Genomic DNA, 26,714 nt, shown 5'->3' on the forward strand with positions numbered 1-26,714 from the left:
TTTGGTACTGGGTGTCCAAAGTGATGCTGCGTACTCAAGTTTTGGTCTTATTAGTGTAGTAAGTATTTTCCTTATCATTTCTTCGTCCATATAGGTAAATGCCACTTTGATTGCTCTCAATAAGTTGTAGGTTTCTCCAAACATCTTGTTTATATGCTTATCTGGTTTCATGTCCTTTCCAATCATCACTCCAAGATCTTTTTCACAGTTTGTTTTATTTATTTTTTCTTCCCCAACTCTGTAATCTTTTAATATTCTATTTTTACTCTTTCCAAATTCCATTATGCTGCATTTCTTAATATTGAATTTTACTTCCCACTTTTGAGTCCAATTCCATATTGTGTCCAGATCTTGTTGCAATGAGTTGCAGTACTCTTCCGTTTTTACCTTCTTAAGTAATTTTGCATCATCTGCAAAAACAATTATATAGCACTCCACGCCTTCATGTCATTAATGTATACAGCAAACATGATCGGGGCCAGTACTGATCCTTGTTGCGGGACCCCGCTTTTTACTTCTTCCCAGTTGGAGAATTTTTCTCTAATTACAACTCTCATTTTCCTCCCAATCAGAAAGTCTTTCATCCATTCCAATAATTTTCCTCTGATGCCACCTTTTGACTCTATCTTATTTATTAGTTTCCTATGAGGTACCTTATCGAATGCCTTTTGCAGGTCCAGAAAAGCACAGTCTGCCCATCCATCTCTTTCTTCTATTATGTCTACTAATCTTGAGTAAAAGCAAATCAGATTTGTTGTACAGGATCTCCCTTGTCTAAATCCAAATTGAGTTGGGTTCAGTATAGATTTTTCTTCCAGGTACTTAACCCATCTGTTTTTGATCACTCTTTCACAAATTTTTGCTATTGTGCTTGTTAGTGAGACCGGTCTGTAGTTAGATGGATCTTCCTTATCACCTCCCTTATAAATTGGTACAATGTTTGCTTTTTTCCAGTCCAATGGTACTTTTCCTTCTTTAATTGATGATTTAATTATATCATATATTTTGTCAGTTAATTCTTCCATGCATTCTTTCAGTATCCAGTTTGCTATTCCGTCTGGGCCATGTGATTTTCTGACATCCAGGGTTTTAATTTGATCACTGATTTCTTTTTGTGTTACGTTTATTTCTTTCATTGCTGGGGATAATTCTCTCTCTCTAACTTCACTGTTAGTCGAGTTTTCTATTGTGAATACTGATCTGAAGTGGTTGTTCATTATTTCAGCCATTTCCAGTTCTTCTGTATTCCTTTTTATCTTAGCGCAGTTTTTCTATTTCTTGTTTGTTTTTCAGTTTTCCATTTACATATCTGTAAAATAGTTTGGGTTCTTCTTTACATTTGTCTATTATCTTTTTTTCATAATTTCTCTTTTCATCTCTGCGTATTTTTACATATTCGTTTCTTAGTTTGATGTATGTTTGCCATTTGCTTTGTTTCTTATCTCTTTTCCATTTTTTCCAAGCTTTGTCCCTTTTTTCCTTTGCTTCACTACATCTTTTGTTGTACCACTACATCTTTTGTTGTGTGTGTGTGTATGTGTGTGTAGGGGTTCCTTGAGACATGCAATTTATTTTAAAGGTTATGCAAGTGTAGAGGTTGAGAAACGCTGTTCTAGTTGGTGATCTATGATCCTGTGCTGGGGTGCCAACTGTACACCCGTACCCATACCACATTCAAACCACACAGTACCAACACAGAAGAGAGCTCACAACAGAATCAACTGCCCTAAATGCAACCAACCACACAAAAGACACTGAAAGCCTCATCTTACACAGCCCCACACTGAAAATCCCAAAACAGCAAAGCAATTTTCTTTTTTCTGAGTGACCTATGGTTGTTGTGGTTGTTGCCAGTTACCTGGAAGCTGTGGGTCTCATGCATGTGTGCAAGAGACCTTGGTCACTGAATTGATTGATTAAATCTAGTTACATTTTAAGTATCTTATTTAATTTAAAGATCAGTTACAGATATAAGACAAGAGTCTGATATATAAATATGCAATTCTGCAATACACTTGAACATTTGTGTCTATACATTCCATTATTGTGGCATTACATAATTCATATGCAAGAGGAGCCTTCAAATGTCAGATATAAAAATATCACTACACCCATAAATTTTCTTGCCTGGGGATTGGCTGCATGCTATTGTGCAGTATAATTTGCAGGGGTGGAAAGGGAGTTGGGAGATAGGGTTGATGGATGAATACTGGGATTGTTTGAACACATGGAAAGAATGAATGAAGAACGATTAATAAAAGAGGTGTGGAAGGCAGAGGTGAAAGGAGCGAACATGAATGAGGGGGCAACCAAGGATGAGATGGATGGGGTAAAAGGGGCATTGGGAAAGAGAGGAATGTCTGTTGAGAAAGGAACAGAGAAGATAAAATATAGGTGTGAGTGGAGAATGGTTGTGTATAGATGATGCTGTGATGCAAGGAAGGGAGTGGGTGGGAGATAGGGGGGGGTGAGGGAGTGTGAGTGACTTATATTTTGACATAGCCTAAGGGAATTTCTCCCTATCTTCTCTTTTTCTGCATGAGGGGATGGAGAGGGGGGTTACAGATTAAATGAAGTGGCCTTGCTATGGATGTGTCGTGTCTTACTACACTGCTTCTGACCCAGGGCAGTGGGCAAGATGCAGGGATGACCAGTCATCCAGGAAGAGCCAAGATAAGAGGGAGGGAGGTGAATGGGAGAGGAGTATGTGGGGATGGAATGGTTGAGAGTGGATTCTATGCCTTTGTTTTTGGTTACCTCTCCTGTAAGGGGGGAAAAGAACATTGGTATATGTATAATTTGCACAGTAGCATTCAGCCAATACTTTAGGGACTATATGGGGCATCCCTATAGACCAGAGCCACATATCATTTTGTCTATATTAGAGGAAATTTCTACTTATAGAAAAATTATGCTACTTTTTTGTACTGGGACTGTCCCTCCATTATGCTGTCCCCACCTCTTAATACTGTCCTGTACCACTTCTTTTGAGTACAGTATATATTTCCATTTTTGCCTCTGTCTCCTGTGGTATGGGGAAGAAAAAATACTGCCATTGAGTCTTCCCACTCAGATTGTAAAGGTGGTTACAAGAGGACAGAGTGATGGGACTAGGCATCCTGCTCTCTGTAACCCTAAAGGGTTCTTTTCATGAAAGTGGCAGTTGCCGACAAGACTGACGAGTTAAACACCATATGAGGACGGAGCCTTTATTTGTATGACGTTTCGCTTATTACAGCTTTTTCAGGTACAAGTTGAGATACACATGCTTGAGATTAAATAAGGGGAAAGGAGGGAACGGGGAGAGAAAAGAAGAAGGGGGGGAAGGAAGAGGAGGAGGAGGAGGAGGAGGAGGAGGAGGAGGAAGAAGAGGAGGAGGAGGAGGAGAGGAGAGGAGGAGAGGAGGAGGAGAAGGGGGGGGGATTGAACACTGGGAAAGGTTGAGAATGCTGGCCCAAACGTCCGTGGGCGAAATGTTCACAAAGGGTGGTTTAAATATTTAAAATTTTGCTGGCCATGGGTCACATAATTCCCCTATTACCCATGGCCAGCAAAATTTTAAATATTCAAACCACCCTTTGTGAACATTTCGCCCACGGACGTTTGGGACAGCATTCTCAGCCTTTCCCAGTGTTCAATCCCCCCCCTTCTCCTCCTCCTCCTCCTCTTCCTTCCCCCCCTTCTTCTTTTCTCTCCCCGTTCCCTCCTTTCCCCTTATTTAATCTCAAGCATATGTATCTCAACTTGTACTTGAAAAAGCTGTAATAAGCGAAACGTCGTACAAATAAAGGCTTCATCCTCATATGGTGTTTAACTCATCAACCCTAAAGGGTACATTCCTACAAGAAGTCAAGTGAAGAGGGCCTGGGAGATTTCCATAATCCTAAGGTTTGGGTCTTTCAATGTGCATGGGTGTGGTACAGATGAGAGTCAAAGGGAAGATATAGGCAGTATGTTTGTGAGAGGGAAAACGGATGTGTTGGGATTGAGTGAATCCAAGTTGAAAGTGGGGATGAATTTGAGTTTGGGAGTGTAGTGGGGAGGGTATCAGGAGTAAGGAGAGGACAAGGGAGGGAAGGGGTGGCTCTACTAGTGAGGTGATAGGTAAACATGTTGTGGAGTGGAAGTTTCTTCAAGGTTAATGTGGATGAATGTGAAACTGGGTCTTTGTAAGCACATATGAGCCTGGTAGTGAGAAGAGTGTAGTGTAAAGGGAGTTTTTTTTTAGAGATTTAAATGAGTGCTTAGAGTTTTGGAAGGAATGTCAATGTAGTAGTTTTGGGAAATCTCAATGATGGAGTAGGGGATAAACCAATAGATGGAGTGGTTGGGAAGTCTGGAGTCCCAGGTAAAAATCATAGTGGAGAGTTAATGGTGAAGACACACCTAGAGAATTAATTATAGCTAACAGTGTTTAGGAAAAAAAAGGTAAAGCATAGGTACATATAACAGACAGTGATGGATGGAAGGGTGGTTGATAAGGCATTAATGGACTATGTAGTGGTATCCAGGAAAAGAGTAGGAAGAGATAGTGGGCAAATATCAGATAATTTTTAGGTGGGAGGTAAGTTGAAAGTGGAGAACAGGTGGAGAAAGAGGAAAATGGCAGAAGGTAGAGAGGTGCTTACAGTAAACTATTTAAATGAGAAGGAAAAGGTGCAGGAGTACAAGGAGAAGCTGAGAGAAGTGTGGGAAGTGGTAAAGGATAGAGTAGAGGTAGGAGTGGAGGAGAAATTGGGTTATTTCAAGGAAGGAGAGACAAGGTGTGCAAAGATGGTATGTTGAACAAGGAAGATGGAAGGAAGGAAGAGTAGTGAATGATGGGATGATGAAGTGAAGAAAAAATAATAGAAACAGAGAGCACTCAGGGAATGGTTCCAAAATAAGATGGGAGAAACACAAATGATAAAGGAGAGCAGATGAAAAATGAGGGAAGAGTATAACAGAATTTTTTTAAAGTAATAAAAGGATGTTTTGGAAGGAAGTTAAGAGAAGAAGGGGAAGTGAGTCAAGTCAGAAAGAAAAGGTAAAATGTACAGATGGACAGATTCTTACAGAGGAGATGGTAATGGGAAGATGGTCAGAGTATTTTAGAGAGCTGTTGAATGTGGAGGATGGGGAGAGATTGGTGGTAGCAGTGGCAGGCACTAAGAAAATGACAGTGATGGTAACGGAAAATGGAGGAGAAATGAGAAAAGATGAGGTGCAAGTTGTTTTGAAAATGATGAGAGCAGGTAAGGCACCTGGGTTAGATGGACGTCATGCTGTCTGAAGAAGGGATGTACAGTAATATTGGACTGACTAGTGAGGTTGTTTAATGTGCCTGTATAGTTCTGCTTTACAAGGGAAAAGGGGACAAATGTGAGTATAGTAGTTTCAGAGGGATCACTCTATTAGGTGTAGTTGGGAAGGCATATGAGTGGTTTTTAATTGAAAGGATTAGGAGAGGAACAGAGGGAGTAATTGATGTGGAGCAGTGTGGGTTAAGGAAAAGTAGGGGTTGCATGGATCAGATTTTTGTAGTCAGACATATGTGAGAAAACTTTAGCAAAAGGTTAGAATTTTATTTTGGCCTTTATGGACTTGGAAAAGGCTTATGACAGGGTAGAGGGGAAGGCACTGTGGGTGGTTTTACAGATATGGGCTTGGGGGAAAACTGTTAGTGGCAATCAAGAGTTTCTGAGGTAAAGGTGTGACTGCAACAGGGATGTGTCATGTCACCATGGCTGTTCAATGTGTTCATGGATGAGTTGGTGCAGGAGTTAAAGGTGAGGGTAATGGGCAGGGGTTGGAGACAGTTAAAGAAAATAGAGAAAGAGTGGGAAGTGAGCCAGTTGTTGTTTGCTGACAACACTGTGCTGGTGGCAGGGTCAGAGAAGATTAAGGGAATTAGTAACAGTATGGGAGGGTATGTGATAGAGAAAGGTTATGATAAAAGTGAATAAAAGCAAAGTGATGAGATGTACAAGGGGAGATGATGGCAAGTTGGAAGTAAGTCTTAAGGGAGAGAAGCTGGAAGTGGATAACTTTAAGTATTTAGGTAAAGGGGTAGTGGAGTGGAAGGAGGTTTCCTCAAGGATAATGTGGATGAAGGTGAAACTGGGAAAGGAGATGTGGGTCTTTGTAAGTGCATATGGGCCGGGCAGTGAGAACATGGAAGAAAGGGAGGCCTTTTGGATAGATTTAAATGAGTGCATAGAGGGTTTAGGAAGAAATGTCAATGTAATAGTACTGGGAGACCTTAATGCTAGGGTGGGAAATGGTCCAATCGATGGAGTGGTTGGGAAGTGTGGAGTTCCAGGAAAGAATCGTAGTGGAGAGTTGATGGTGGAAATGTGTCTAGAAAGAGAGTTGATGAGAGCAAATACAGTGTTTCGGAAGAAAGTCAAGCATAAGTACACATGGGAGAGGGTGGTGGAGGGAAGGGTGGTAGATAGAGCGCTAATGGATTACGTAGTGGTAAATAGGATTATGATAGGAAGAGTTAAGGATGTACATGTGCTAAGGGGAGAGGGTGGGGGAATATCAGATCATTTTTTGGTGGAAGGTAAGCTGAGAGTGGAGGATAGATGGAGAAGGAGGAAGGGGACAAAAGGTAGGGAGGTTCTTAGAGTGAACTCCTTGAATGAAAAGGAAAAGGAGAAGGAGTACGAAAAGAAGCTGAAGGAGGAGTGGGAGGGAGTAAAGGATAGAGCAGAGATGGGTGTGGAGGAGGAATGGGGATGGTTCAAGGAGGGAGTCTTAAAGTGTGCAAGGATGGTGTGTGGAACAAGAAGGACAGGGGGAAATAGAAGAAAGGGTAGTGAATGGTGGGATGAGGAAACAAAGAAGGCTGTAGAAGAGAAGAAGCGAGCATTCACAGATTGGTTACAAAAGAGGACAGGGGAGTCATATGAGACGTACAAAAAAAAGAAAAGAGAGGTAAAGCAAAAGGTAAAGGAGGCAAAGAGGAGAGCAGATGTGAAATGGGGTAGGAGTATGACAGAAAATTTTGAAAGTAATAAAAATATGTTTTGGAAAGAAATTAAGAGAGGAAGAGGAGGCGAATCAAGTAGGGAAGAAAAGGTAAAAGGTACAGATGGAGAGTTGATAATGGAAGAGATGGCAGTGAGGGGAAGATGGGCAGAATATTTTAGGGAGTTGCTGAATGTGAAGGAGGATAGGGAAGGAAAGATAGCTGCAGTGGGAAATGCGAAGAAAATGAGAGTGATGAGTGAGGAGAATGGAGGAGAAATAAGGAAGGATGAGGTGAAGGCAGCTGTAAAGATGATGAAAGCAGGTAAGGCACCTGGTCTGGATGGATGTCATGCAGAATGTCTGAAAAAGGGAGGTGCAGTGATGGTGGACTGGTTGGTGAGGTTATTTAATGTTTGCTGGAGAGAGGGTAGAGTACCGGAGGACTGGAGTAGTGCCTGTATAGTTCCTCTTTACAAGGGAAAAGGGGACAAGTGTGAATGTAGTAATTTCAGAGGGATTAGCCTGTTGAGTGTAGTAGGGAAGGCTTATGGGAGGATCTTAATTGAGAGGATTAGGAGAGGAACAGAGGGAGTAATTGGTGAGGAACAGTGTGGATTTAGGACGGGTAGAGGTTGTGTAGATCAGATCTTTGTGGTAAGACAGATATGTGAGAAAGCTATAGGAAAGGGGAAGGATGTTTTTTGGGCTTTCATGGATCTGGAAAAGGCTTATGATAGGGTAGACAGAAAGGCACTGTGGGAGGTTATGCAGATTTATGGGATAGGAGGAAAGCTTTTGGGAGCTGTCAAGAGTTTTTATGAGAGTAGTAGAGCATGTGTTAGGATTAGAAATGGAGAGAGTGAGTGGTTTGAAGTAAAGGTGGGACTTCGTCAAGGATGCGTTATGTCGCCCTGGCTGTTCAACTTATACATGGATGGGGTGGTGCGAGAGGTGAATGCTAGGGTAGTGAGTCAGGGATTGGAGATGGTTAAAGAAAATGGAGAAAAGTGGGAGGTGAGCCAGCTGTTGTTTGCGGACGACACTGCGCTTGTGGCAGGGTCAGAGGAGGGATTGAGGAAGCTGGTGGCAGAGTTTGGGAGAGTATGTGATAGAAGAAAGCTAAAGATAAATGTGGGTAAAAGTAAGGTGATGAGATGTACAAGGGGTGAAAGTGGCAGTAGACTGGAAGTGAACATTAAGGGAGAGCGACTGGAGGAAGTGGATAGTTTTAGATACTTGGGTGCAAGTGTAGCAGGAAAAGGTGGAGTGAAGGTGGAGGTAGAATGTAGATTGAGAGAAGCGAGTAAATGCCTTGGTGGTTTAAAGAGTGTAATGAGGAATAGACATTTGGGAATGGATGCGAAGAGGAGACTGTATGAAGGAGTGATTGTGCCAACAGCACTGTATGGGGCAGAAACGTGGAACATAAGAGAAGAAGAGAGAAGGAGTTTGAATGTGTTTGAGATGAGGTGTCTGAGAAGTATGGTGGGGGTTACTAGGCTAGATAGAGTGAGAAATGAGGAGGTGAGGAGGACAACAGGGGTGAAAAAGGAGCTGGGAGATAGGGTTGATGAAAGAATATTAGGATGGTTTGGACACATGGAAAGAATGAGTGAAGAAAGACTAGTAAAAGAGGTATGGAAGGCAGATGTGGAGGGAGTGAACATGAGGGGACGTCCTAGGATGAGGTGGATGGATGGGGTGAAGGGGGCTTTGGGGAAGAGGGGAATGTCTGTTGAGGAAGGAAGGGAGAGGACGGAAGACAGAGGTGAGTGGAGAATGGTTGTATATGGATGATGTTGTGACTGCATGAGGAGGAATGGGCGGGGAAGTGGGGGGTGGGGTAGTATGTGTGAGTAAATTTTGACGCAGCCCGAAGGGATTTCTCCCCGTCCTCGCCTTATATGCAAAGGGGGACGGAGAGGGGGGGTCGCCGATTAAATGAAGCGGCCTCGCTGTGGATGTACTGTGTCTTGCGACACTGCTTCTGACCCAGGGCGGTGGGCAGGGTGCAGGGATGACCCGTCATCCAGGAGGTGCTCAGATGAGAGGAAGGGTGGGAGGGGTGTGGAGTGTATTTAGGGATGAAATGGGTGGGAGTGTTTTTATACCTTTCCCTTTTTGGCTACCTCCCTTGGAAGGGGGAAAAAGCCTTGGTATATGTATGTATTTAGGGTCACATATGGCAGGAAAGGGATGAGTGGAGGTGGAAGTAAACTGTAGACTGTGGAAAGCAAGTAAATGCCTTGGGGGATTAAAAAGTGTAATGAGAAATAAACGTTTGAGATTGAATGCAAAGAGGGGACAATATGAAGGAGTGATTGTGCTGACAGCACTGTATGAGGCAGAGAGGAAAAGTTTGTGTTTGAGATGAAATGGTTTGGACACATGAAAAGAATAAGTGAAGAAAGATTTGTAAAAGAGGTGTGGAAGGCAGAAGTGGAGAGAGTGAATTTGAGCGGATGATCAAGGATGAGAAGGATGGATGGGGTGATAGGGATGTTAAGCAAGAGGGGAATGTCTGTGTACAGATGATACTGTGATGCAATGAAGGGAGGGTAGGTATGATTGACATTTTGACGCAGCCTGAGGAGATTTCTCCCCTTTCTTCTCTTTTTCTGAACGAGGGGATGGGGGGGGGGGTAACCGATTAAGTGAAGCAGCCTTGCTGGGTGGGAGTGGGTATATGCCTTCTGACTTTGGCTACCTCCCTTGCAAGGGGGAGAAGGCCCTTGGTATATAGACTGATACTACACACACACACTAATAGATACATAAATGGCTAGTGTTTTCTTATGTTAGATAAGTGATGAAACTTTTATGACTTCATGATTAAATGGAAATTACACAGTGACCTAAATCATTCAATTTCTACCTTTACAGTCGATGCCTTGGGCACTGGCTCAAAAAATGTGTGCCAATACCCGTGACAAATTATTAAGGACCCCCATTATACACCTAGGAAAACCGACACTGGTACTGGCGCGAAAGCACATGGTAGAGTAGGCGGAGCTTAAGTCCCACGGGCAGACAATAAAGATCTCGGTTGCCTATTGAATAACTCAGTTGCAGTATTTTTTGTGGGATTTTTGTAATAATGCCATGAGGCCCAGAGCTCACAAGGGAGAAAATTGCAGCAATAAGCTCACTTTATAAGGCAGGAAAGTCTAACAAGGATATATCAGTCCAGACCAGAGTATCGTTGCGCAGTGTCCAGAGATGGACAAAGAAATGCAAGACAGCGGGAGGTGATTATCCCCCACTCCAAGTCAAGAGGACTGGACCAGCTAAAAAGACATCAAAAAGGACTCTGAAGGTTATCCAAAGACAGGTGGAAGCTGAACCAAGGATAACAGCTAAAGAATTGAAAGAAAAAAATCCAAAACTCCTGTAAGATGTATCTGTTAGGACAATACAATGACGCCTTATGAGCATCGGGCACCACGACGCAAACCTCTTCTGACGGAGAAACAGAAACACAATCGTGTGAAATTTTGTAAGAAATATCTGAATTGGGACAATGAAAAGTGGAAGAAGGTTTTGTGGACTGATGAAGCTACATTTAATGTTACTGGGGACCGAGGAGGTAAGGTTAGGCTCCGTCCGGGCACCCTGATAGTGTCATGGTATGGGGTGCATTTGGGTACTATGGTGTGGGCAAGCTAGTTATATTACCTAAAAACACAACAGTGAACAAGGAATCATATTTGGAACTGTTGTGTGACCATCTCGAGAATTGCTTTGATGCCTGTAAGAGTGAGGTGTTCATGCAGGATGGTGCCCCTGCACACACAGCAAAACTAGTCAAAGAATGGCTTGAATTTGTAGGAGTGGATTACATAAACGATTGGCCTGGTAATAGTCCAGATTTCAATCCAATTGAAAATGTGTGGGCACTGATAAAACGAAGACTACGAGGACGTAACACAGCAACTGTGGAAAAGCTTGTGAAGGAGATTAAGGACATTTGGGACAACTTAGAACCCTCAATGCTCCAAAGACTGGCTGAATCTGTTCCTTGACGCCTTGATAGCTGTCTGAAAAGGAAAGGACTACCCACAAAGTATTAGAGGCTGGTAGGTTCTACATATATGTTAGTATTGCACTTGTTTTAGTGCTACAGATGAAAAAAATAGCATCGCGCCAATACCCGTGGCGCCGACTGTAACCCCCTTCACAACAATTGCATGTTTTAACATATTTTGCTGAAGCTACTACTGGACCATTCTATTCAGCTGAAGAGCAAATTCTCAAGTGAAAGGGATTTTATTAACTCGAGTGCTCACTTTGTGTTGGCATGGTGAATAATATATATATTGTATTATTTTAGTATTTATTGTAATAATTATATTATGTATAAGATTAGTTTGTATTAGATATCGCAGATGCGATGCGCGTCTTTGTTTTGGCGCGAAGGAGAGCGTGGCGTCAGTTTCGAAGACGGCCTTGTTGCAGGTGCAAACATTGTTGTCCGTGTTGTAAACAAATATATACATTCTTAACAAGCTGTAATTTCTTATTCATTAGCCACCCAAAACAACTTCACCTAAATTGAACTGCATAACTAAACAAGAAAAATATGAAGATGCAATCAAGGATTAACAAACAAGCTTCTTTACATTTAAAAATTAGTTAGATGGTTACAAAATGCAACACTTTCTAGAAAAACTTACTTGGCTATAAGTGATCTTGTGTCAAAGTTGAGGCTCTTCATGGACGTGTTGACTTCAAGGCACCCAATGTACTGCAAAATAAAAGCACTCACTAGTAAAATATTTTTCTTCTATCTACAATTATATATGTTACGAAAACTGCCCACTTCTAAAATTGTGTGACCTTGAGTTTGACATTACAGGGTCACTTTGAATCAAAGTGACATGAGTTTGACCTTCCAAGGTAAAATGATTAATTTTTCACTACTCTATTGTATTTACTATAGGAGAAAATAGCGGTGCTCATGGGATGTCTTTTTATCAATGGCCCTAAATTTTCACAGGACCATATGGGGATCATTACCTGCCTTTCCTCAGCAGTTTTATATCTAGTGATCCCAATGTTTTGTTATGTTGCTAACAGTCAAGGAAACTCAAGCACAATCAATACCTTGTCCATGGACTGTTTGGATAAGGTAACATGCTGTAATAGTCACAGGTGAGGGAGGAGATACTTCTTGTTGAATGATGAGTATATGTGAGTGTAGGCTACCTCCTTTATAAGGGGAGAAGAGACCTTTTGGTATGTATGTATATTATGTATATATATATATATATATATATATATATATATATATATATATATATATATAGAAATGAGAAACTTGTAGACAGTAAGTACTTTCATATATTATATCTTCATAAAAAAAAAACACCAGACAAACATATCATTAAAATAGTCGAAGATCAATGAAAATGGCATTTGACTACTTGGATGAGTCTTAAGATGTAATATGTGGCAAGCCCTTCCTTACTTAATTATTGTATATATTTATTGTATGTGTATCTCCTTTATTGTATATGTAACACTTCTTTATTATACATGAGTACTTAATATCAACATATATCTATTGTAAATGTTTTGTATAGATAAGCCTATGTAGTCATTACATTATATAAGTGCCCTATACACAATTATATAACCGATTATATATACGTCATTAGGCGTACGCTACAGGCGTATGCGTCTATGCCAATTGTACACGTCATAGCATTAAGGTATTAAATATATGTTACCCTTAACCATTTTGCATGCATATTCATCATTATATGTAATTGTTCTCTTGTTTCTGTATATTCTTATGTATATACCTAGAGATGTTTGTATGTATTGTTTTGCCTAATCTTTTTCCCGCCTGGCAACAATGTATCAGGAATTAGGGCACGAGCGCGTCTTGATGCCCAGGCTAGGCCTCCTAGCATTCGCTGGTGAGAGATTACTTCCTGCCATACTTGTGTGTAGACCTACGCAATAAACTCCTACCAGAAAATACTGCGTGTTTGGCACTTACCACAAATATACGAAAGTACTTACTGTCTACAAGTTTCTCTTCTCCTGTGGTTATTTTGCATTTATGTATCACGGTGATGTGATTGCTTGCATATACATTATATATATATATATATATATATATTACCTAGTTGTATTATATGGGAAGGGAGCTATGCTCGTGCCTGTCTTTGTATCTTTCAGCATCAAGTTTTTTCTTAAAATCTTGAATAGTGTTTGCACACATTGTTTCTTTATCTAAATTATTCCAGGTATCCAGTGCTCTGTGTGGGAAGCTATTTTTTTTTCAGATCTCTTCTATAGTTATCCTTTGTGAGTTTCTTTTTGTGTCCTCTTGTTTTCCATTGTCCCATTTTAGTAAATCGTTCCTATGTAGGATTTTCATTCCTTTCATGATTCTATAGATAGTCAGCAGATTTCCTCTTTCTCTTCTTTCTTCCAGAATTGGTAGTTCCAATTTGGACAATCTTTGTTCGTATGTTAATTTGGAAAAAGTTGGTGCCAACTTTGTTGTTGCTCTTTGTATTCTTTCTAATTTCTTTATATTCTTTTTAGTACTGGGTGTCTATAGTGTTGCTGCATACTCCAGTTTTGGTCTTATTAATGTAACTAATATTTTTTTAATCATTTCCTCATCCAAGTAGTCAAATGCCACTTTCATTGACCTTCGACTATTTTATTGATATGTTTGTCCGGTGTCATGTCTTTGCTGATTATTACTCCAAGGTCTTCAGAGTTCACTTTTTTAACTTCTTCTTCACCAATTTTATAAAAAAAAATTATATTCTGTTTTTACTTTTTTCAAACTCCATTAGACTGCATTTCTTGATATTGAAGTTCACTTCCCACTTTTGAGTCCATTTCCAGATTTTGTCCAGGTCTAATTGTAATGATTCACTATCCTCTGTTCTTACTTTCTTTAGTATTTTCTTATCATTTTATTCCTACCATTTTCTTTCCTCTCGTGACGTGTAGTATTCAAGAAATTCCGTATCACCAAATTAATCTACTTTAATTAATATTTTCTTAATTTCCATTACATCTTTCGAATGTATCTCATCTTTTTTTAATGATAATGAACTAAATCATAAATAATGCATACAAACTGCGAACTGACAACGGCAAGAATATAAAGTAGATGGCCTGTCGGATAAGATGCTTTGGTTCATCGATTGTGGGCGGAAAATGAGCATGGAAAACAACACTGTCTTTACTTTTACCACACAACCAAATTGCATCCTGATTCCTTCGAATGGTAACGTTCAATCATTACGACAATGCGTACATCCCCTTGTACCAACGGTGACGAACAAACTTGTTAAGACGACATTGGAAAAATCGACATTAGAAACTGTCAGTACTATAGGACAATCATGGAAATGAAAACAAACACTGTGGAAATGCAGTACACTTTCCAAAGTGGTCATATATCATCGAGTAAGTTGTATCATTAGTCATTTATCATGAAACGCGATACTACAAATGTACTCCCTCTATACTACCAATACATAAATCAATAACTAAGTAAATAAAATAATAATTTATTTGTTACATGACATTCGAGGTGGTCCTTCTAACATTGAAGTTTCCGCATAATCTATTGTTAAATCCATGGAATTTAAATAATTCAGGCGGACAACATGAAAAATGATAAATTGAGACAGACACTAACCTACGAGCATTGCTCTATTCCTGCATACTGCAATAAGTGAATGCAGTCTATTATCGCACAATACTGTGAGTTGTTACACGTTAGGATTCAATCTAAGTGGGGATATACACGGGGGGGGGGGGAGTTGCTTCACTCACACGCCGACGCCAATCACCATGGCTTTTCCGAGGAAGCTCCTATGCTGCAGCCGCCCCCCCTCGCTACCCATTTGCAAACATTCTCAGCAGGATCGGTCGACTTGCCCCAGCCATGTGTTATGTGGTTCTCCCCTTTGTCTCTGATGGAGTCTTGTCTGGACTTAGACTCAATCTTGGAACAATACATCGCTATCCTATGATTCTTTAAAAAGCATTTTATCAAATACATCGAGCCGCCTCAAGTCATCATCCAATGCCGACTCTGTGCCTTAGCTGTTGTTGAGCAATGTTGGGGCGCCTCATGATATTTGTCTCACCCCTGAACTAAGATGTACGAAGACGGCCACGCCTCCTCCACACTTCACATATTCTTAGATAACACCTTTTTAGAGAAAACCGAAAACGAGAGAGACTTGGGAGTGCTAGTGAGTCCTGACCATAAATCCAGGAAACAGTGCAATAGCGCCTGGAAAAGAGTTAACAGAGCATTAGGTTTCATTGCTAGGATGGTTACGAAATAAAAATGCAGAGGTTATTACCAAACTCTATCTGGCGTTAGTTAGACCCATCCTTGACTATGTGATGCAGTTTTAGTCTCCGTCCTATAGAATGGATCAGTTCACTAGAATTAGTACAGAGGAGAATGGCCAAAATGATACATGGGCTCAGAAATTTACTTTACGAAGGAAAGACGCAGGGGTATGGAGTGATCTAACATATGTGTTCAAATGGATCAAGGGCTTTAACAAGGTTGATGCAGACAAGGTCATCATATTAAGACAACAGGGCAGGACTCGCAGTAATGTATTCAAATTGGACAAATTTAAATTTAAGAAGGAAATAGGCAAGAACTGGTTTAGGTCAACGAATGGAATAGACTTCGTAACCATGTAGTGAGCGCTGAAACTTCGGCTGTTTTACGAAAAGATTAGACAACTTTATGGATGGGGATGATGGGTGGTAATGGACGTGGATCTGCCAAATGTAGGACTTATGGTCTCTTGCAGTCTCCTTCATTCTTATGTTCTTCACTCTCAGTCCCAGAGTTACATTGCCAGGAATAAGGTAAATAATCCTTGGAAGAGTACATATCCATGACTCGCGCACTTCTTTAATTTAGCAAACTATTTCATTCCAAGATTAACTATTCATTTATAAGTCATAACTATTCCTTTACCCACAAACTGGGCAAATGGTAATTATATAACTAAGATACTACTATTACTACTAATAATAATAACTGCTGATTCGAATTTCATTGGCAGGAACCCCGCAGCCTCACAGCGGTTGGCAACGGTCCTTGGGACTGTTTCTATGTCACTAGCTTATGGAGTAGTCAACGGCTGTCAAAGGAAGAAACCATTTTGGCGCCCAACATCAACAAATGGTACAGTTACTGAGGATATAGCGACGGTATCCCAAGAGCATAACTCGGTACCGTAGGTGATCGCTCGCGCGCACGAGAGCGTCTATGTTAATAAACTGAGGACCACAGATCTAAGCCATATCAAGGGATACAGTTTACCGTAGAGAGGTGTCTGGGATAGCCCAAGCTAAAACTATAAATAATTTCAAAGTTATGTATCATAAACATAGAAGAAGAGTCGGGGATCCACGAGCATAGCTCCCTTCCTGTACATTACAACTTACGTAAATTCAACTAAATGTAGGAATCAAAATAGTCCTTATCTTAGATGACAGTTTGGATGAAGAAAGGCTATGCAGTTGGACTTGCCCTCATTACAAGAGAAGAGAAGGGTGGCACAGTTGTTTTGAGAATTGTTAGGGGTGGTGGTGGGACAACACGACAGTGCTCCAAGGGTTTTAACAATTCGGTTTTCCTTATAGATGCATCGATTAAGTAAATATCCTCGGTGAAAAATTATTCCAATAAAAATAAAATTTGGAGTAACGTTTGGCCAATGGCGAGTCAAGACGGTACCTCCTTTCCTGTATTTTGCAAGGTAAATAGACTGCATTAACTGCTACTACAAAATAAAATATAATAGAGAAAATATACAGTAAAATGAAAAAAAACCGCTTTGGTAGCCTTATCCTTATCCCTCTATACAATTCAAGAGCTCCTTCACTGAATAAAATAGCCTGGGCTCCAGAAGTATCAACATTCATATTACAAGCCACAGGATGACGGGGTTATTGATACAGGTGGAGGAGGAGGAGGAGGAGGAGGACAAGGAAGGAGTGGTGAAGGAAGGGGATGGAGAAGGGGGTGGAAGAGTGAAGGAAGCAAGAAGGAAAAAAGTGAGAGAAGGAGCGATGGGAAAGAAAGAGGAGAAAGGGCAAGGCAAGAGAAGGAGAGGGAGGAAAAACAGAAATCAGTCTGGGGCCACAACTTATTTCAGTCAAATCGAAAAACGTTAGCCAAAACAAGATCAATAATATACTCCACAGGGTGTGTATTGCTATACCCTCTTCACTGCTACTGACGAGTTGTACATCTGTTCTGGCTGCCGCCCGAAGGCAATTTTATTCAGCAAAAGCGTCAAAATTTCGCTGCCAGTGGTGACTCGTACATAGTTCTAGCACAGTTTAAGAGAGCGAGAGAGAAAGGGGGGAGATGAAGCAGTTGGAGGAGTAGCAGGTGGAGACCGACGACATAGAGAGAAGGAAACAGACTGTGCAGGGGTGGCTGGTACAAGAGGAGGAGGAGGAGGAATAGGAGTAAAAGGAGGAGGAATAACATGAGGAACAGGAGGTGGAGGAATAGGAATAAGAGGTAGTGGAATACGAGGAGGAGGATTAGGAGGAATAGCAGGACGCGGAAAAGAAGGAAGTCGAGGGAAGGAGAAAGATGGGAGGTGGGAGTTGGGCGGTGCAGGTGAAGCCCCCACCCCTCCCCGGGGGGAAGAGGCAAACGGTACTCGAACGGCAGATGGTGTCGGGGTGATGCTCAGGGCACAGGAGGAGGAAAAGGAGGAGGAGGAGGAGGAGGCAAGCTGGTGTAGCAGACAGGTAAAGTGACTGACGCAAGCACTGGTGATGGAGGTGGCGGTGGTGGACGTGAGGGTTGTGATGCAGAATGTGGTGGTGGTGGGGGGTTAGAGTAGATTATAATATTGGCAGTGGAGTGGTGTGTGGTCGTTCGGAATGATTCAGAGAGTATTGGAGGATGCGTAGGAGGAAGGAGACGTGACATTGGCGTAGGAGGAGGAAGAGGCAGTGGAGGAGATGGTGGAGTGGGTCTGAGACAAAAGCAAGGCAATATTCCGGTGTACGAGGCAGTTGCGTTAGTGTAGTCATTTTCTGGCTGGTCAAGGAAGTACGACACGCGGTAAACGTGATACTGGTGCAAGAGGGAGCGAGTGTCGTGCAAGAGCCAAGAAAGTACACTGGTTATGTAAGGAGCAGAAAATATGTTGTTGGTGTAGGAGGCAGCAAGAATAACAAACAGGGATTGATTCGTGTTATTGAACTGTAATCACACACACACACACACACACAATGTATATATATATATATATATATATATATATATATATTATATATATATACACGCGCGCGCGCACGCACACACACACACACACACACACACACACACACACACACACATCTGGGAATGGATGCTAAGAGGTTATATGAAGGAGTGATTGTGCCAACAGCAATGTATGGGGCAGAAACATGGAACATCAGAGAGGAAGAGAGGAGTTTGAATGTGTTTGAGATGAAATGTCTGAGAAGTATGATAGGGGTTACAAGCTGGATAGAGTGAGAAATGAGGAGGTGAGGAGGAGAACAGGGGTGGAAAGGGAGCTGGGAGATAGGGTTGATGAAAGAGTATTGGGATGGTTTGGACACATGGAAAGAATGAGTTAAGAAAGATTAGTAAAAGAAGTGTGGAAGGCGGAGGTGGTAGGAGTGAATATGAGGGGGCGTCCTAGGATGAGATGGATGGATGGGGTGAAAGGGGCTTTACAAAAGAGAGGAATGTCTGTGGAGGAAGGACGGGAGAGGACAGAAGATAGGGGTGAATGGAGAAGGGTTGTGTATAGATGAGGCTGTGATGCATGAGGGGAGTGGGTGGGGGATGAGGAGTGAGGATGTATGAAAAAAAAAAAAAATTGACGCAGCCCGAAGGTATTTCTCCCCGTTTTCTCCTTTTCTGCATGAGGGGACGGAGAGGGGGGTCGCCGAATTTATGAAGCGGCCTTGCTGTGGATGTGCTGTGTCTTGCGACACTGCTGACCCAGGGCAGTGGACAGGATGCAGGGATGACCCGTCATCCAGGATGTGCCAAGATAGGAGGGAGGGAGGAGGGTTGAGGGGAGTGGAATATGTGGGAAATGAAATGGGTGGGAGTGATTTCTATGCCTTTTTCTTTTTGGCTACCCCCCGTGTAAGGGGGAAAAAGCCTTTGGTATATGTATGTATGAATGTATATTATATATATATATATATATATATATATATATACACACATATTATTATATTTTGGCAGTAAATTTTCTTGTAGACATGTCTTGTTAAAGACCAGTGCTAAGTCACTTCCAACAATCTTCATAATTGTTTTCTCCATTCTTCTTATATAAGAAGACTGGAGAAAACAACTATGAAGATTGTTGAAACTGACTTAGCATTGGACTTTAACAAGACATCCCAACACACACACACACACACACACACATATATATATATATATATATATATATATATATATATATATATCAAATAAGTCATCCTGAGTCCACTGCTTCGTTAGTTTCCAAGTCTCACACCCGTAGATTATTGCTGGCAGAATGCACCGATTGTAAAATTTACGTTTCAAACACACAAACACAAACACCCACATTATATATATATATACATATATATATATATATATATATATATATATATATATATATATATATATATTTACCCAGGGTGATAAAAAAGTTCCTGTGCATCTAAATTTTTATAAATAAAGTCGTGTGTAGTTGTTTTTATTATGTTTTTTGTTGTTGTTCGATCCTTAGTAAAAGCATTATAAATAATTACATTTTATTTCATTTCAGATCTTAACTAAGAGTTTGCCAAACAAGTGTCGTATCTTTCTAGTTAAAGAAACTTTAAAAAATTCAGAAGAATATTCTCCCAACGTTCAACAAGCATTTATACACAAATTTCCAAGCATTCCTGTTCCGCATCGCAATACAGTTGGGCGAGTTATTGAGAAGTTTATAGAAACGGATTCAGTAGCTGATGCTCCAAGATCTGGTCGGTCTGCACAAGGTCCTAACTGACGAAAAGATGAACGAAATTGCAGCGAGAATGGAAGGTAGCCTTAATGAGCCTATTCGAAGGTTGTCCCAACAAGCCGATGTGTCCTATGGAAGTGCACATAGAGCTGTAAGAAATTGTTACATCTCAAACCTTACTAGTTTATGATAGTCCACGAGTTAAAAGAACGGGACATATGCAAAAGAATGCCATAAAGTCAGTGGCTCAGAGACGTGGAGGAACATGGTGAAGACAATACTTTCTTCATTGCTGAGGCCTGGTTCCATTTGTCTGGCTATGTGAACGATCAAAACGGTCACATATGCATAGTCCGCAGAAAATCCTCATGCTAAGCACGATACCCCACTGCATGACCAAAAGATTGGGGTTTGGTGGGCAATCTCGCGTTCAACAATTGTTGGCCCAGTTTTTTTTTTACCGACACAATTAATTCTGAAACTGACAAAAGAATTGGTTACTTTCAGCAAGATGGTGCTACTGCGCATATATCAAATGCTTCACTGAGATTTTTACAGACGATTTTTGGTAATAACCGCATTATCTTTAAGGATCTCTGGCCACCAAGATCTGATCTTTCGCCTCCAGACTTTTACTTATGGTGCGCTATGAAAAATAAAAATTTGCTATATCGCGATTTCGGGTTCAAGACCCGGAATCGCGATATAGCAAACATTATCATCTACAGTGAAGTCATAAACCTCCTTTCAAAGGAACATAAGTCCACAGTAAGACATAAGGAAAATACATTTAAGAAAATAATAAATGCATAATTAGCCATCACTTTCAATGAAGTATTTTTAAGAGAAACTCTCCTGCCCATATATATATATATATATGTATATATATATATATATCTATGTATATATATATATATATATATATATATATATATATATATATATATATATCCACACACACACACACACACACAGAAAGAAAGAGCGGGGGGCGAGGGAGATGGTTTACACTCCCACTGTAATGTTTGGCTCATCGGTGTCCTTCGGGACACTTCCAGGGCGACCTTGAGGTGGTCAGGAATGGCCTTGTGGGGAGTTTGCAAAGCGGTTCGGTGGGAAGAGGAGGAGGAGGAGGAGGAGGAGGAGGAGGAGGAATAAGAAAAATAAGGGCACAATTCACCCGTCTTAATATTCGCTTGCGTTCTTTGAAACAAGTGATTCAGTTTTTTTTAGGTGGTTGTCGTCCCCCGCCACCATGGCTCCGAGGCAGTATTCCTAGTGCCCTCCCCCGTCCCAATACACAGGCAGTATATACAAACGACCACACCACCTTCTTGGCGTCAGGTCTACTGCACTTCAAAAACAACTCATCCAACATGATAACCCAATATATCAATTTCAGAAAGCCAAACTTAACAACCTAGTCATCCAATCTAATGTTGTGCGCGTTAACGTCGAGAGAAAACGACGCGCGGGTTTCCCCTTGGAGGTAGCCATGTGCAGCATGGAGGGCGACTGCCATGCTCCAATTTCTAAAGTCCCTAGTTCGACCCTCGCCCCCGGACACAGCTTGTGCGGCGGTCTACCTCACCCGCATCTCCTCCAGCAGAAAAGATTAAACTTGAAACGCAAAGAAATATTCCGCCCTGGCCTTGATCTACGGTAGGTATATCCGTATCGCGGGATACGCAATGAAGATTATTTCGATCATTTTGATGTTGAGGGCGGAGGAGATGGTGGTGGTGGAAGAGTAGGAGGAGGAGACAGAGGAACTGGAGGGAAATATGGAGGATGAGGAGGTGAAAGAGAAGGAGGACCTCTGCACTGGAGGACGACCTGAACACAACAACGCCCTCCTCGGGTGGGTTGATGATCACGGCGAAGTCGAGCAACAGCTTCAGCGGAACAGCGAATTTAAGTCACATTCAAGATCGTTCGGCGAGTTCATAGCTAGGGTCGTGTATCTCTTCGCCAACAAAGGTGTAGAGTAGAGCTACTTTTAACTTCACAGAGAAAGATGGGGGAGAGGTGGGAACAAGAGTGAGGGGACGAAAAAAATGAGACCAGGAGGAGAAGACAGAAGAAGAGAGGAGAGGAGAGGGCAGGAGAGGAGAGGAAAGAGATGAGGGGAGGCCAACGGTTTATCAGCGCTTCTATCCTGGTGGATAAAATCGCGCCATGGGGGGGAGAGGAAAGGAAGGGAGGAGAGGAAGGAGACTAGAGGTGGGAGAGGAGAGGAGAAGGAGGAAGAGAAGAAGGGGTGAGAGAGGAGAGGAAAGGAGAAGGAGGAGAGGGACGGGAAGGAGGAGAGGGACGGGAAGGAGGAGAGGGACGGAAGGGAGGGAGGGACGGGAGGGAGGGAGGGAGGGACAGAGATACAAAAAAAGGCTCTACAAGGTCCTCCCCCTCCATCTTCCCGCTCGCTATCGGAATCGTCAAAGCAGCTTAGGCGACCTGAGGACCCCCGACGAAAAACTATCTTAAATACGACCCCGTAGAAGAGGAGGTGCCGGCGAGGGCCGGTCCGTGTAGGTGGCGATGGTGCTGGAGGCGCTGGGGGTGGAGGTTGCGACACAGGACGTCCTCATTAGGGACCCTTGCCGAAACCTTGACGGCAGGCAGGCACGACGCGGCAGTCGCAGCACTGCACCTATCGACCTACCTACCCATCTACTTACCTACCTACCCCAAACTACCTACGTACCGATAGGCATAGACTCAAAACAAGGAGCTTCAGATTCAAAATCACACGTACGTAAATACATGATGCATGATACTAACAAGCGAGTAGGCATTTATTACATATATTCAAAGTGGGTAATAATTAATTACATATATGCACTGTATTCCGTGTGCACATATGCGGACACATACACATCACACACACACACGTATATATATATATATATAAATATATAGATATATATACATATATATATACACATATATATATACATATATATATACATATATATATATACATATATATATACATATATATATATATACATATAGATATACATATATATATACATATATATATATACATATATATATATATACATATATATATATACATATATATACATATATATATACATATATATATATACATATATATATACATATATATATACATATATATATACATATATATATATACATATATATATACATATATATATACATATATATATATTTATATGCATACATATATATATACACATATTTATATACATATATATATACACACATATATATATACATATATACACATATATATATACACACACACACATATATATATATATATACATACATATATATAAATATATATATATATATATATATATATCAAGGACTACTATTACACAGGACGTGCGCACCCAGATCCCTGGGTCCGCTAGCGGAGGCCATTGCTTTCTTTGTAACCTAACATTTTATATTGGACAAATATATCAAAACTAGAAACCTAACATTGTATATAGGACAAATATATCAACTATCGACTTATTCAATGCAGTATAAGTTAATATAAACTTTTATAGTGAAATAAGAAATTATTTTTAAGGCATTGTTATGCTTTGAAATGCCAATTTTAGCCGGACTTAACAGGTATTATTGTATGAGGTTAGTGGACACCAGGGTTGGCGATTTCTTTTATCTTTTTAAAAAATATGAAAAATCTATTTTTTTTTTATTTAAATCAGATTTATTTGATTTCAACAGATTTCTTTTTATAGATTTTAGATATTGTGGGATTGCTATCTGATATGCGATCTGATTGCTAAAGGACATTTTCAGTATATCAATATAAGGAGCAGTGTTATATAGACTTGGCACAAGCATACAAGGAATGGTATAAGCCTACATGTAGTATATATCACTGTGCAGCCAACAACAAGTTTCAACAAGATTCTTGTTGAAACTTGTTTTCTAGGTAAGCAGCTTCTCACTGAGTTAGTTGCTGCTTTGGAATCAACCAGGAAGAATGTCTTCTGGACCTGGCAGAATGGTTCCTTCAGGCAGAAAAAATTATCTTGTCGGGAATCATTTTGAAAAACTACCAACAACTTCTGGCAAAGGGTACCGAGCTAAATGCAAAGACTGCAGCCAGGAACTACAGGGCATTGTATCAAGATTAAAATCTCACAGAGATAAATGCCAAGGTTAGCCACAGCATACAGAAGAAATTGATGACCCATGTAAATAATTTTACTTATATTGTGTGCATTTTTCCTTTTCATACGCAACTATATAAATTTGGTGAACAATGGAGAGCATGTGCAATAAAAATGTGAAGACCTAAAGAGATGATATTTCAACTTCATTACTTCTAAATTTGGGTAATGACTATATCACTATAATATACTGTATCCACTCAACTTTGGGGCCTAGATGATTGTTATTCATTTCATTCAACATTGGTTAATATATTTCCTAGATTCCATTGGAATTCAGCCCACATGGGATTCAGCCCAAAGGGATTTACCCTAACCTAACCCAACTAACTCCTTATTTTTAGTGAATTTAAAAGTGGACTGATTCCTGTGTGGGCTGAATTCCAAGCCCACCTATTTCATATCCTGTTAATTATTTCCAAATAATTTAGTGGCTTGTGTGAATATGATCATTATCTAAAAAAATAACTGTACTCAAAAGTAGCCTAGATCACACTGTATTCATTCATTTATAAATTATGCGATATGCTAGAGTTTTGTTTCCATTTCAGGATCTGTACCAAGAGCTTCAATTCCTCCATCATCGGCTCCACTTGAATTATCTGCAAACCTGACTCCACCATTAAAAAGGTCATTATCAGACTCCTCCAAAGGCGCCACTTCTGCTAAATCATTTTCATCTAAAAGAAAGTCATCAACATCTCTGGACAGATTTATCATAAAAACTTCAGCCTCTCAAAAAGAATTATATTTGCTACAAATTCACCATTTCGTCTTGTTCAGCATCCTCAGTTTCTCAAGATGGTTCAGAACCTGAGGCCAGGTTATATTCCTCCATCCAGAAAAAAGATTGCTGATAAGTACTTGGATCTTGTGTATGAAAAGGAATATAAAAAGTGTGCAGATGACCTGAATAATGAAACTGTATGTCTTTCAATTGATGGGTGGTCTAACATCCATAATGAGCCCATAATATGTGTCATTCTAACAACATCCACTGGTCAGATTTATTTAGTTGACACAATAGACACATCAGGGAAACCTCACACTGCTGAATATCTTCTACAACTTGTACAAAATTTCAATCAAGAAGGCTGAACAAGATTTTGGTTGTCACATTGGAAGTGTTGTGACAGACAATGCAGCAAATGTCACCAAGATGAGAAAACTCTTGAAGGAATTGAGTGAACCTGAGCATACTGTTCTCACATACGGCTTATACCGTTCTTTGTATACTTGTGGCAAGTCTATATAACACTGCTTCTTATATTGATATGCTAAAAATGTCCTTTAGCAATCAGATCGCACATCAGATAGCAATCCCACAATATCTAAAATCTATAAAAAAGATGTTTAAATCAAATAAATCTGGAAAAAAAAATCGATTTTTTTTTTTATATTTTTAAAACGATAAAAAAAATCGCCAACACTGGTGTCCACTAACCTCATACAATAATACCTGTTAAGTCCGGCTAAAATTGGCATTTCAAAGCATAACAGTGCCTTAAAAATAGTTTCTTATTTCACTATAAAAGTTTATATTAACTTATACTGTATTGAATAAGTCAATAGTTGATATATTTCTCCTATATACAATGTTAGGTTTCTAGTTTTGATATATTTGTCCAATATAAAATGTTAGGTTACAAAAAAAGCAATGGCCTCCGCTAGCGGACCCAGGGATCTGGGTGCGCACGTCCTGTGTAATAGTAGTCCTTGATATATATATATATATATATATATATATATATATATATATATATATATATATATATACTGTATACCAACAGTTTTTCCCCTTAACAAGGGAGGTAGCCAAAGTCAAAGGCATAAATCCACTTCCACCCATTTCATCCCCACATTCTCCACTCCCATTGACCATCCCTCCCTCCCTCTTTTCCTGGCTCCTCCTGGATGACGGGTCATCCCCGCATCTCGCCCACTGCCCTGGGTCACAAGCAATGTACCAAGACACAGCACATCCACAGCAAGGCCGCTTCATTTTATCAGCGACCACCCCCTCTTCGTCCCCTCATGCAGAAAAAGAGATGGAGAGAAATCCCTTAGGGCAGCGTCAAAATATCATCCACACATACTCCCTAACCACCAACCCCACCCACTCCCTCTCATGTATCACAGAATCATCTATACACAACCGTTCTCGACTCATCCCAATATTCTGTCTTCTCCAATTCTTCTTCAACAGACATTCCCCTCTTTCCCAACGCCCCTTTTACCCCATCCATTTCATCCTTGGTCGCCCCCTGATGTGTTGTCGTGCGTGGCGTGGTTGGAACGAAAGGCGTTTTGGTTTTTCTTCTTTAATTTCTGATCCTAGTCTGCTACAATAACTGCTGGCAGCCCAGAGATAAAAACTCTGGAGGTTGCCGGATTTTCCTAGCTAAAAATTACAGAAAGCAAAAAGGGGGCATTCCTCACGTAGGGGTGCCCAATGAAAAACATGGTATTAAGGTGTCACTCTTGAGGGTTGCCAAACAAAGGGGGTTTCAATGTGAAGACCGTTGTACAGTAGATGACCTTTGACCTTGTTCGCGTCGCGTCGCCACGA

General features: G+C 40.7%; 1 protein-coding gene across 7 annotated transcripts in view; it reads right to left on the minus strand.

Moving 5' to 3' along the window:
• Shc (SHC-adaptor protein) overlaps positions 1 to 26,714 on the minus strand; it is a 291,472-nt gene that overhangs the window by 80,983 nt on the left and 183,775 nt on the right. For all 7 annotated transcript variants that reach the window (XM_076198803.1, XM_076198805.1, XM_076198804.1 and 4 more), the window contains one exon: positions 11,631 to 11,701. In XM_076198803.1, coding sequence (XP_076054918.1) covers positions 11,631 to 11,701 — 71 coding nt within the window. The remainder of the gene's footprint in view (positions 1 to 11,630; positions 11,702 to 26,714) is intronic.

This window comes from Oratosquilla oratoria, chromosome 15, assembly GCF_046742065.1.
Source record: "Oratosquilla oratoria isolate Oo_2021 chromosome 15, ASM4674206v1, whole genome shotgun sequence".
In the NCBI taxonomy this organism is placed as follows: Eukaryota; Metazoa; Arthropoda; class Malacostraca; order Stomatopoda; family Squillidae; genus Oratosquilla; species Oratosquilla oratoria.